At 38.8% G+C, this 13,838-nt stretch overlaps 1 protein-coding gene across 1 annotated transcript; it reads right to left on the minus strand.

Moving 5' to 3' along the window:
• Positions 1-6,631: 6,631 nt before the first annotated feature.
• pnn (pinin, desmosome associated protein) lies at positions 6,632-13,201 on the minus strand. Its single transcript, XM_081347245.1, has 9 exons — positions 12,974-13,201; positions 10,331-10,402; positions 10,180-10,248; positions 10,006-10,081; positions 9,824-9,918; positions 9,637-9,712; positions 8,997-9,152; positions 8,734-8,872; positions 6,632-8,351 (listed from the first exon to the last, which is right to left on the minus strand). Exons 1-9 carry the CDS (start codon positions 13,084-13,086, stop codon positions 7,177-7,179), a joined length of 1,971 nt encoding a protein of 656 aa, XP_081203371.1. The 5' UTR covers positions 13,087-13,201; the 3' UTR covers positions 6,632-7,176.
• Positions 13,202-13,838: the final 637 nt, after the last annotated feature.

Here is a 13,838-nt window from a genome sequence, read left to right on the forward strand (position 1 = left end):
TCCAAGTAAATAAACCTGCCTGCCTATTTTCAGTTCATCGCTGTCAGTGCGCTTCAATGGAAGAGCAGAGCATCGACCTGAGTGCTTTCCTTCCACCCAAAAAGACAAGCAGTGCACTTGGAGTTTGCTCCAAGATTGAACAACTGCAAAACAATTGCTCCGGCCCTTCACAGAGATTACTGTACTTCAGAACAAATGACGGACTTGTCTGCTTTGCGGCTCGAGGGACTAGGAGGGTGGTATGTGCAAGATCGGGGCGAAAGAACTGGCCTTTCAGCAGCCTTCAACGGGTCAGCGCACATGGTTCTGGAGACCCACTGCGGCTACTTGAGCCAGTGGCTTTGGAGTTAAATCCAGAGTCTAAGCCTTAGGCCAGCACGGAGAGGAGGCCAGAGCTTTGTAGTAGGATTTGTCAGAAGAACAATATAAGCATGAGTTTGTCCTTTGCTCCGCAGGAGAGAACTCTCGAGTGGGAGAGAACTAGAGTATCAGGCCCACCTCAGGATAAAAAGACTGTGATATTTAGGTCTCAGTGTGCTGGATGTGCATTCGCAGATATTATTCTCTTATTTTCTGTGTGGGCATTTGTGGACATCATGTGGGTGTGCACGGCTCTTGAGGATATATGTATATAAATAAATGGAATAACTTGTGTATCATTAGTATATACTCTGAATGATTTTCTAAATGAGAAAGTACTGCAAATCTTCTTGTTAAACAGACTGTATTTAAAGATTAAGCTGTATTTCATTTTATGCCCTACAGTACTTGATGGCATTTCAAACACATTCTTGGAAAAGCGGGCACAAGGTTCCAAGGTAAAACCACATTCAGATGTTTTCATGCTCATGGTGGGTAAGGTTTCAGATAATTTCCCTCACAGCTTTCAAAGTAAGGTCACTTAAACAAAACACAGGAAGTGATGAGAAACGACATTTGGTATTTTCAGTTGAAATTATGTGCATTTGCTCGGCTAAGTGTAACTTGCACTGCAGATTTGCTGTTGCCATGGCACTTCATATGATGTCTAAATTTGTGTGCTGCTTTCCAAACCGTTTCAAGGATCTCGACTGGATGGTGGTGCAGGAACTCAACCAAGCCAGACAAAAAGTCTAAAAGTAAAGTATGGCATTAAAGGGAGCCCATCAGAATATAAATTAGCGGGGAACTTTAATTTACACTTTGGGTTTGTCTATGAGGAAAACACACTGGATATTTTTTGAAGCATTTGAGATCAGAAATCGCAAAGCTCTGCGGTGGTTCACACATGGTGTAGATTTCTGCTCTGTGCCTTAGGGCTTTTCACACCACATCAAAATGAAAAATTGAATGTCATCTCCCACTGGAACACAGCCGCAGTGCCACATTCAACACTCAAATGATTGCAAATACTAAGATCAACAGTGTATCTCACATGAATCTAAACATAAACAGTCACTGTTCTGGTCTCATTGACTGAATTTGGACTCGCATTCTAGCATTTTTCTCTTACTGTTTCTGCCATACCTTGGCATTTCTTTTATGGAAGACCTTCAACTTCATGCAAATGACCAGCAATATATTGGAAGTACAGAAAGTTATCCACCACCTTGAGTGGAGCATCCACTGCTCAGTGAACTCCAGCGGTTCAATCACAGCCAGTGTGAATAGGTCTTTTTCAGTTTCAATTTAAAAACTCTGAACCAGAAGTGAGATTTGAACCAATGAGGACATTTGTCTATTGGTTCTTAAATCCAACACCTCAAAGTCAACTTCAATTACTTGTGCGGTCAGAATTGTATTCTGCATTCATTTTTACATAGATGAATTGGTTTCAAAGACTCATGCAGTCAGAAATTGTATTCTGCACTTATTTTTACAAAATACTACACATTTTTATTTATTTTTTAACCAGGAGTGGGGTTTTGTCCATTGGATCTTAAGTTCAACGTCTTATAAACACCCGGCCATCCTGGTTGTAGTGGTCAATGATTTTTTTTTTTTTTTACTGCAACAGACCCTCACACTTAAACTAAATCATCTATTCTGTAATTTCATTGGCTTTTTTGTGCTTAAACATCAACATGGAAACCCAATTTTCATTATCAGTAGTGAGGTTTGAACCCACAAGGACATTTGTCCATTGGATCTTATCCACTCGGCCATCCTGGTTGGTTTCAGTGGATTGAACAGTCAAATTGTATTCTGCATTTATTTTTGTCAGACATAAACTGCTTTCACTCACTTATGCAGTCAGAAATTGTATTTTGCATTAATGCAAAAGTATGCATAATCTCAAGTCCAAAGCCTTAACCACTCAGACTGGTTTCAATGCCCTGAGCAAGTAGAAATCGTATTCTGCAATAATGCAAAATTATTATGCATTATCAAACAGATATTTGTCCACTGGATCCTAGGTCCAATGCCTTAACCACTCGGTTACACGTGCACAATTTTTCTGTATTTATTTGTTACGGATAAAAAGCAGTTTCTGTGACTCGTGCAGTCAGAAATTGCATTTTGCATTTATAAATTAAAAACAAATTATGCAAAAACTTAAAGGAGAACTCCGGTCAATTTTAACATTGAGCTCATTTTTTTGTACATTTGGAGTGCTGTCAATACAGAGAACAACGACAAAAATCGGTGTTGCCTACATCGTGTTATTCTATTTTTAAAATTTGCACCCTGTTGACTTCAATGGGGCAAGTTTTAAACCGGCTTTTAGCCTCTTAACATCCTTGATGTGTCATTACAAGTGCACAGAAAATGTGAGTGATTCCTTCTGAGTGAACACGGGTGAATCTGACTGCAATAGATGTGAAAGATATGTATAAAAATGATGTTATTTAAGCCAGCGCAAATACCTGTGTTTACATCCTGTTTTCGGTTGAAGTCCAAAGTAATCGATTGCCGAGTTCACGCGCGTGATCATAGGTAACTAAACCTATGCGCGTGAACTCGACAATCGACTACTTTGGACTTCAACCGAAAACAGGATGTAAACACAGGTATTTGCGCTGGCTTAAATAACATCATTTTTATACATATCTTTCACATCTATTGCAGTCAGATTCATTCGTGTTCACTCAGAAGGAATCACTCACATTAGCTGTGCACTTGTAATGACACATCAAGGATGTTAAGAGGCTAAAAGCAGGTTTAGTACTTGCCCCATTGAAGTCAACAGGGTGCAAATTTTAAAAATAGAATAACACGATGTAGGCAACACCGATTTTTGTCGTTGTTCTCTGTATTGACAGCACTCCAAATGTACAAAAAATTAAGCTCAATGTTAAAATTGACCGGAGTTCTCCTTTAAGGACATTTATCTTTCGGATCTTAAGTTTACCAACCATCCTGGTCAACTCCGAAAGCCTCTCCAGTCAGTTTAATGTCTCATGATATTACTACTTCATAGTTTGAAAAGCTGTCAGTTGGATTGTTTTAAGAAGGACAGAAAACACATATAGAACAGTATCCCCCGGTTTCACAGACAAGTCTAGTCCCATATTAAAATGCATGTTTGAGCTGTCTACACTGAAAACAACTTGCACTGATATATCTTAAAAAAATGACACTGCCATTGTTTTGTCTCAAGATGCACAGCAGAATTTTTCAAAGGCAAGTTTATAAAAGCTAGACTTTTAAAGAATGTAGAAATGCTTTATGTTTTTCTTTGTGAATACATTTTGCAGAAAGGACGTTGACATGATGAGTGAATTGTAGCCTTGATCGATGCAGCAGCAGACGTCTAGTTGAAACTCACCAGTTGACCGAGCTCACCAAAGCAAACTTAACACCAATCCGGTCAGTTTAATTTCTCCATTACAACCAGAGTCACGAACAGATGCACTCTTGAGACTAGAGTCTGTTCCGGTCGCCTGTGAGCCTCACAACTCAGCTTTCGAAAGAACAAACTGTTAAACTAGCCTAAGTGACACACACTTTAGTGTCAGTGAACAAGTCAGTTAAGCCATTTATAAGGAACTCCCACACCCGCTTATTAAAAGACCCTGGTTTCATTGAGCTGTGCTCAATCATTTTGCCTTTGAGGCTTGGGGGAAGGAATCTTGCTATTGATCTAAAAATCAAACTGTTCTCACATGACCGCTGAGAAAAAAACACTGACCACTGACAGAAAGCTAGCAATGCACGATCACCCACAGACAAAGTGTGGAAGAAAATCATTAATTCATGTCCTGTTCTATAACTACAACGACTCATTTAGTGAATACAAACTATAGCATTACCCGCACAGCAGTTCACAATCCCATTTTAAAGAGGTAGTAAACCATTATATTATGTTGATTGAGAACATTTATTATTTTATTGTTATTTTATTGTTCTTATCGCTACTCTTGGCAGTAGTGCAACATCTGGTGTTATGAGGCATTTCTTAAAAATAAAGGTTTGTCAATAGTTCTGCAAAGAATCCTTTTCTTACGAAGAACCATTTTTTTTCTGTAGAGTATTTCATTTGACTATATGATTCTTTAAAAGGACTTGAACTTCTTGAAAACTTCAAACTGGGGTCTGGGGACTCCTAAAGGGCGTCACCTTGACCACTCAGCCATAGGCCTACATGTTTTTTGTTTATGACTCAATTTGTCAGAAATTGTATTCTGCATTTATTTTTAAGATATAAAGCAGTTTTTACGACTCAGGGTGTCAGAGAAAATGGACACTTGTTTTTAACAGAAAAAAAAAATACATTAAAAATGAATGAATGGGGAATCATCATATTTGCGGGTTCGAGGAAGGAATAGATGGTTTTCAACAACAAAATGTCATGTTGGAAACAAGTCATTTTGAACATTGTTCACACACCTTTGATTGCTATGAACTTTCATAACATTTTCCATTTAAAAAAATAAAATAAGAGATTGCACTCAGATATATCATCTGATTTAAAGTAGCATAGCCTACTATAGGCCTACTATAGGCTACTGTATAAAAAAAGCACACAATCAGACTATAAAGCCCTCTTTAAATATCAAATTGTGTAGCCTACTTCATATCAAATTTAACTTCCAATATCTTTTGATTCGTATGTCCGACTGTAAAGGTTGAACTGAATTGGCGTTTCTTCGACATTTCACAGAAAGCAATGACTGTAGCCTACCACACTTTCTAAAGACGTGTGTTCAAACGAGATACAGACAGCATGATAAAGTTTTTGTTCTCTCCCCTGCATCACCTCTGTGAGCGTCGAGCCCGAGCCGGTCCTCTGAGCTGTAACTCTGTCCTGTTTACCCAGCACTTTTTCCTCTGGAGACGGATCAATAGAAGGGCTTCATCAGAGACAGACACCGCTAATGAGGCTCAGAACAGCTGACTGCTCACTTTCACTGAGCGGGAACGACCGTAGGGGGCACGAAGGGTTACATTGGAAACAGGAACAGAGATCCAGCGAGAAGTAATGACCACCCTTAGAGGTGAGCACATAACTTAAAGTCAACGTAAATTGCCATTCGTCAACCATTTTACTTGCGTGAAATTGTGTAGAGGCCTATACCGTATTCATAAGCATTATAACATTGTCCATTGCCTCTCACAAATGTGCATTAAGAAAATGAATACTGCCAGTTTTGATGCCATGCTGTCTTTAAGATGGAGACAGAATATTTTCATACATTTCTACACACTATAGGCCTTATCTTTAATAGTTTTATTTCTATCTTGTGGCCACCATTTTGTATGCTGCGTAGTTATCAGATGTAAACAATGCACATTCTTTTAATGGTGAGTGAATAAGAGACTGTAATTAATTTGTTCTAGAGCTAATTATCTGGCAATCTGATTGGCCAAAAAAAGCATTTTCTTGCATATGACAGGCGAGAGTACATATTTTATATCTATTTCAATATTGCCAAGTTTGAGGAGGGAATGTTATGCACAGTTGCATTGATGTTGTGTGTAACTATGTGGAAATAACCAGATTCTCATTCAACGGACAAAAACCCGGCAGAAGACCTGGGGAAATACAGCACGTTCTTATGGTGCTTTGCAAAGCACTACTGCCACCATGAGGTGGGGAAAAGAACATATTACTATTGCATATTTCATTATGGCTGCATTTTACTAGTGCACTTCTATTCAAGTACAACCTTGTCTCATGAACATTCGGTTTTATCACAGAATTATATATGCGTCTACAAGAAATTTATATAAACATGAAACCATTTAATACCCATTTATTCAGTTTTGATTTTATGTATTTTTCTCTTTGGATCAGCCATGCTTTTTAAATATGTTTTTGCTTTAAGAAGTTGCTCAATAACAGCTGCATACAATAGAGCAACTTTTACTACAAGTGATTGGAAAATATATCTATAAATATTAACCAAGAATAAATGTGCATTTCTCTTAAATTTTACGGTTTCATGTATGCAACAATAGTTTTTCATAACTTAATCTGTTCAGCTAAAATAGTTCATTCTAATTTTAAATTAAATAAAACCACATACATCTTTTAGGCTAAAATTGTTAATTCTAATGTTCAATAAAAAAAAAACAGCATAAATGTTTGTTTTACCAGTAATAATACTGAAAGTAATGTCACTGCATACACAATTTCAAGTGATGCTAAAATTATGTAAATAAACCATTTAAAATACACATGTGCAAACATTAAAAACCAAGAACAGAATCATGAAGAGAAATTGTTTTTAATGTTTTTTCCCCATGTTAATGAATGATTTATACAAAAAAGAGACAACTTTGCTCCAACAAGAAAAAGAACCTAATTACTGAAAGATACTGTCAGAATGGATGCTTCATATTCACTGAATGTAAAAAATAAAAAATAAAAAAAATCACGTTAGAATGGCATCACATAACTGAAAACGTCAGTGGCTATTGTATAACAGGAACTGGCAACACCGTGGTGGATCAGCACAAGAAGCATATTTCAAGCATTGTTTTTGTCATATAAAGTGAAAGGTCTGATATAGCATGAAACCAATAGATTTAGAGTGATGGCTTTTAAAAGCAGTTTATAAATCTTAAAAATTCTGAGATGAACTGAAATAACCAGTTGCCAGACAAAACTAGAAGGAAAAAAAAAAAACATTGGAGATGGAGACTTCATATGTAAAACCCACTCAAAAACGATAAGGCAACTGCACCTCAAAAAACTACAGTAACCACACGACGGTCTTGAAGAAATTATGCAAGACTGGAAGCATCATGTTCTTAACGTCGATCCTTTCGATCAGACTTCCGATCTCTCTCGCTTCTGGAGGACCTTCTTCCTTCTGAACTCGTTCTCTTCCTGTCAGGTTTGGAGTTCTTGTCTTTAGACCCCTTGCTTTCCCGTCCGCTGCCTTTGGAGGACTTGTGTCCCCTCTCGCTGCCGCTCTTCCTGCGCTCCCTGTCCGACGGTCTCCGGCGGCGTTTGTGGTCTCGGCCGTCTCTATCCCTGCCACGGCTGCGGGAGCGGGAACTGGAAGACGACGAGGAGGAGCCAGAGGAACTGCTGCTGGAGCCACTAGAAGAAGAGCTGGATCCACTGGAGGAGCTTGAAGAGGAACTGGAAGAAGAGCTGCTGCTACTTCGGCTCTTGCTCTTCTTTTCCCGGACTTTGGCCCGTCCGCGAGCGTCATCGGCCTCCTCCCCAGCTTCCTTTGTGTCAGCTTTGGCTCCTTGCAGTTGGACTGATGGTTCTTGGCTCTGCTCTTGAGACGGGACTACTGGGTCAGGTTCACGCTGTGGCTGTTGGGTCTCAGGCGCAGTGTCATCTTGTTTGGTGTCATGCGTCACAGCAGGAGTTGGGACATCCAGTTGAGACTCTTTACACTCTTCAGGCTGTGTTTCCATGTGGCTTTCGGGGGTTTGCTGAGAGTCCATTACGACGTCCTGCTGAGTCTCATTCTCTGTCTCCTGCTCTTCCTCCCTTCTCACATTACCTACCTCTTCAACTATGGCTTCTGGACTCTCAACCTGCAACTTACTCTGTCTCTCAGCCTCCCTCACAACTTCCGTGACCTCCATCTGCTCTTCCTCGTCTTCCTTAACCTCAACCGCTCCCACATCATCCTCCTCCTCCTCCTCATCTTCCTCCTCTGCCTTTCTCTCACTCTCCTCATGTTTATCTTTCTCCTCTGCCTGCTCCTGCTCCCCCTCCCTCTCTCTAATCTCTGCTTCCACCTCCACTAAATCTTCCTCCTCGTCCTCAATCTCCACATCATGCCTGTTACCTGTCCGCCCTACTCCAGCCTTACCCTCCTCTGGATCTTCTTTCTTCGTCTCTTCAGCCCGACGGCTATCCTCCATTTCTCTGTCACCTGTCTTCTGGGACTGACGCCTTGGCCGAGCCTCCATTTTGTTGAGTTGCTCTGCAAAGGCTTCACGTCTCTCATCAAACACACCTGGAAATTTGACAAAATATTATATCCATACATTTATTTATTTTTAAATCAACATCTATTTTAAGTAGGGGAAAAAAGATGCGGTAGTAGCATTTCACAAGTTAATTTAAAACACCTTTTTAGCTTCATTAGTTCATTTGAAATAGACTATTGGAAACTAATAATCCCATAGAACTATGTAGTTCTTTATGTAGTAGAAAACACACTTCGAATCGTTTCAGATTTTCACTGTTTTAGTTCATAAATACTTTAAAGCTACTTAAATGTTTGGTTTTGGTGCATTGAAAATATCAGGTAAAATGTAAATATACTAGATGTAAACAGGATCTAAAATATAAGCTGTGAAAATGGAGAAAGAAAACAAGTAACAAGACAAGCTTACCATTTAATTTTTTCTGAGACTCCTCCAGGAGCTTTTGAGTAGCGGAGCACATTCGCCCAGGCAGGTAGAAGATCGGGGGCTTGGTCTTCGTGCGAATGAACTTGATGAGCTTAGTATTATGTGCATTCCATTCTTCTTGCTGGAATTACATGAGAACACCAATGCATGCATGCAAAAGTCAGACCAAGGACAGTCTATCCAAAAAAAAAAATTACTGTCTGCAAGCATACAATATAAAAGAGCCCTGCAGCTGAGACACATACCAGTTGAGCGAGCTCCACTTTGTGCTCCAGAAGTCGCAGCTCTGTTTGTTTGGCACGTCTTTCTTCAAAGAGCTCTCTCCTTTCACCCTCAACTTTTTTACGCTCCTGTTCTGCTTGCACTTCCAATTTCTGCTCAATTTCTTGGCGTCTTTTTAACTGGAAGGAAAAAAAAAACATGAAGTTTTAAAATTAAAGCAGCACTTCGTTTCAGATGCAGTTTGACTAAGTGTTGTGTGCAATTCGCTGACTATCAGCATGAACTGAATACAAAAAGTGGATTGGAAATAATTCAGCTTTGAAGGACCCGTTGAAAAAAATATTCTTCATTCTACACCATGCAGAGATGGGCGACCTTGCTCCTGGAGGGTCACTGCCCTGCTGAGTTTTTCTCCAACCCTAATCAAACACACCTGAACCACATAACCAATGTCTTCAGGATTACTAGAAGGCTACAGGCAGGTGAGTTTTATCAGGGTTGGAGCTAAACTCTACAAAAACAGTGGCCCTCAAGGACAGTTTCTCCACATCCATGCTCTAGACAAATTTATCAGAAAATAGACTCATAAAGGAACCAAACAAAAGGACAAAACATAAAAATAATAATAAAAGACCTAGTACAAAATTGAAAGCATGTGTCTACCCGGTCTGTGGACACAGTAGACTCCTGTTTAAACTTCTGCAATGTTCCCATCAATAGGCCAAACATGCGCCGGTTTCTGAATGAGATAAAATAATTTGTAAATTAATTCAAGAAAATTTGCAGTGGAAAAACAAGGAAATAAATGCTAAAAAAGCTTTGCAGACATTGCCCAAAACAAAAGCAGTACCTCTGCTTTCCTCTCTCGTCCATGGTCTGATCTTGAATAAGATCTCGGCGCGTACGTTCTTTGGAGGTAGCAACCACAGATGACTGCAACGCTGGCTATAGATAGAAAATAAAAACATGATTCAAAAAGGGGACAAATATTAATGGGGGAGGTGGGAGAGGGGACAAATATGGTCTGCATACTTTTTTGACATCGTCATCATCCTCAGCGTCGCTGTCATGGCGTGAATCTCTCCTGGCTCGCTGATCCCCCGCCAGCCTAGTTTGACAGACAATTTGTAAATACATTTTGGAAACCTGCAAACATGAACATTAATAACATATCCAGAAAATAAGGTAATTGGTGAGAGATCTCACCTCAAGAGTGCCCCTTCGATGTCCCTCTGTTTGGCTGGGGGTCCTACGCCGCTATCTGAGAGTCCACGCCTGAGAGGGGTTGACAGAAATTAAGGACAAATCCAACAAGTACTTATTACAAGCAGTTACCTAGAAAAGAACAGATTCTTACCTCAGCAAATTGATTCCACGCCCCCTACCTCCACCTGGGCCTGGGATGGTCAGCCTCCTATTTTGACCCGGTCTGAAAAAGGCAAAAGTTACAAGACGCACAGTTAGCCTAATAAGCGTAGCTTTAAATAAAAGAACAGCAAATTTGACCTTCAACTTATTGCTTAGAAACATAATGTAAGCTTCACAATCACTAGGTCAGTGGATATTAACTGACAAGGCAAAGGACATAGAAAACAGTAAAAGCAACCTTTAAAATGGAAGAGAAACCGCTTTGCTTTTGCTGCATTCACTCATTCTATGATACTTTGGCACAAATTCATCTCATTCAGCACAAAGAATACTAATCAAACCATGAAAAAAAAAAAAAAATTAAGGATAAAAAAAAAAATGCAACATGAATTAAAGCAGCACTCAGTAGCTTCGGGATTTCTTCGCTGTATTCTCGCTTTTTGCTCGCAGGTTTCTCTCTAGAGCTCCCCCCACAGCTTCGGAATAGATATTTGACAGCACTGTTGTAAAAACTCGTTGCCGATTCTCAGACACCAGAGGCTAGTAGATCAACAACATCAAAGCAGATGGGACATTCTTTAAAACGTCTTCTTCCTTCGGGTTCGGACAGCGTGAGGGAGTGCAATAATGACAGTATTTGAGCAGATTTCTTTTGGCCGTAAAGCAATTGTTTACATCGCGAGACCTGATATCACGCGATACTTCCTGCCGGCGGCCCGCCGTCTCAAAGTTGCAAGTGCGAATTTTCCGCTCACGGGCACCAGGGGGGTGCGAAACGACCACCATTCAACCCGAAATAAGTCATAACCATTCCAATGACTCTGAAGCTGTTCAGTTAAGGTAAAAAAGTTACTTAATTCACCTTTAAAGCCAACCACAATGTATTTTGCAATTTTGTAATTTTAAACAAAACCTTGTCTAATTTCAGACCCCATTAAATCACAATATTGTTTTGTAACCTTTAAGCCTCAAAGCTAACTAAAAATAATTTAAAAATAAATTAAGAAGCAGATACAGTAATACACACTAACACACAAGTTATCTTCTGCAAAAATTTAGCAAAACTAGAGTGCAACTGGCATGTTCGGGAAGTAAAAATCCCATTCATTTTCTTCATAGGTAAATTGATTTTGAACAATAACTTGTAAACCTTTAAAGACAGACTTACTGTGGTCAACAAGTTTAATAAATGATACATACATACTTTTGTTGAAGCTGTCAGGTCACATTATTTCAACTTCAAATAATCATGTTTACCAGCAGAAATCCTGGTGAAAACTACATTAGCTAGCAATGATTCTGCTAATAAATTTCAAATCAAAGAAACAAGCAGCAAACTCTGGCCTCTGGCAAAATAACACTTGCCCACTCAAATGAAGCGCTGAATAATGTATACTCAGTATCCTTACACTCAAAACTATAAGCCTAATATGTATGCATGTATGTATGTATGTGTATGTATGTGTGTGTATGTGTGTGTATGCATATATATATATATATATATATATATATATATATATATATATATATATATATATATATATATATACACACACATATACATACAGTGTACTACTAGTACTGTTTTTTTTGTTTTTTTTTGCTTTGTTTCTAATGTCGAGATTCACCTCGTAGCTGGTTAGTTTGGTTTATAACTAATATCACAATGGGAGGGGGGGAATGAATAAACTCTTCTGGAACCAAAGCTGCTGAATAAAAGTGGGCACTGTTGCACTTTATTGATGACTAATATTGCACTAGATAGATTTGTGTCAAATCAAACGCACTCTAGAATAAAAGCCTATAACAATAAAAATAGTTCTAAAATTCGTTCTAAATATAAAATAATAGCAGAGTCCACACCAAAACTATAACGGCATAGAGAAACGATACCTTTGGAATCACTTTCACCACAAGTTTTGTGTGTGAACGGTCCTAAAGAATGACCCGCCCCATGATGCTCACTGACACGTACCAAACCACGTTCAAGTCTGTCACGTAAATAATAAAGCCTATTGGATATTAAAATAAAGACAATACCTCCCTCGTCCAGGTTCAATAAGAGATAAACAGGGTTAGTGCATCCAGAAGACATTTTGTTACTTTTGTAGGATAACAAATTACGATACTGTGTTGGGTCTCCAAAGATTTGGATGTAAAGCCAGAAACACGCATCACTTTCCATTCAAACAAAAAGAAAGCAGGAAGTCCTTGCAGGACTAATGTATAACCTTTACTAATTTCAATTGCAAGTAGTTAAACTCTAACCAATCTTCGAAGAGAACCTCACTTTTTATCTAATTAACACGTTACTAAGGCCAGATTTACAACCAGCCTTCATTATACAGAATCTATTTTATGCTGCGTATCATTGCTCGCAAACAAATATGATGCTTGCTCTCCAGCATAATTATTTATGGGGCCTGGGTGATTAAGATAGCTCTGAGAGATCACTGCACAAAAATAAAGACTGATCAGTGTAATATGTCGATGATTTAATCGCTGAAATTTAACACATGTGATACTTTAGCTTGTGCGCTAGCCGCAATCTTAGCTTGCTAACACTAACAGGCCCTGGCTTATTTTCCACCAAATAAACGTTACTGATTAAAACGCTTTCATCAAGTAATACCTCAGTTCACCCGGATCTCTGCCGGTTAGTTTTCGAATATTTTCGTCCACGCTCTTTAAGCTTTCCTTGGCTTTTTCCAGCTGGTCTTGCAAACTTCGAACGGCCACCGCCATCTTGCTCTTCGTTTTCCAGCAGCTGCGCGTGGAGCGTCGTGCGCGCGCTCGGCTCAATGAAGGCGAGTAGCACTGATCACATGATCACATGGGCGTTCCTGCAGATCGAAACCCCACACACAGGTGGCGCGCAAGAGCCGATAATGTGATTGACAGGATCATCGTCGAGATACAAATAGTTTTCGGTCTGTATATTGTTTACCCTTCGTTGCAACATTTTCTCAGATTTTCAAATATGGCTGATAACAGTGACAAAGGTCCCTAGATTTTTCAAACATGAAACATATTACAAATATGCAAGAAACCCCATAAATGAGCTAACTATATATTATTTTGTTTTATTATTAATATTGACCAAGTAGTTTCTTTAGAAATCTCTCATGATCTTGCATATCACTTCTATGACATTTAGTTATCTTTTTATTTATTTTCACTCATTTAAATACATGCTAATAATTACTTGTGTGAGAAAATTGAACTGAATTCAAAGCATCAATATTTTGCAAGTCAATAGTAACATCCAAAAATAACCATTCTTAAAGTGTCTTACACTTTTTGAAAGATATATATTTTTTTATTTAAATTAGCTATTAAACAATTTTGGCTGAAATCATCGTGGTTTTTTTGCAAGGGTCATTTCTTTCATTTTCATTACATTTTCAATAAAATTGGATGATTATTTGTTAGTTCTTTGCGTGGTTTTGGACAACACCACCACGACAAAGAAATGCCAAGAAGTCAAATTTGTGTTT

This window comes from Scardinius erythrophthalmus (assembly GCF_964197995.2).
Source record: "Scardinius erythrophthalmus genome assembly, chromosome: 19".
In the NCBI taxonomy this organism is placed as follows: Eukaryota; Metazoa; Chordata; class Actinopteri; order Cypriniformes; family Leuciscidae; genus Scardinius; species Scardinius erythrophthalmus.

Bases quoted from the DNA above. Each gene is read 5' to 3' on its own strand.
- pnn (XM_081347245.1), bottom strand. From the start codon at position 13,086: ATGGCGGTGGCCGTTCGAAGTTTGCAAGACCAGCTGGAAAAAGCCAAG. The intron at 10,403-12,973 runs GTATTACTTGAT...TGCCTTTTTCAG, and splicing joins AGAGATCCGGGTGAACTGAG to ACCGGGTCAAAATAGGAGGC. The intron at 9,713-9,823 runs GTACTGCTTTTG...TATCTCATTCAG, and splicing joins GACGAGAGAGGAAAGCAGAG to AAACCGGCGCATGTTTGGCC.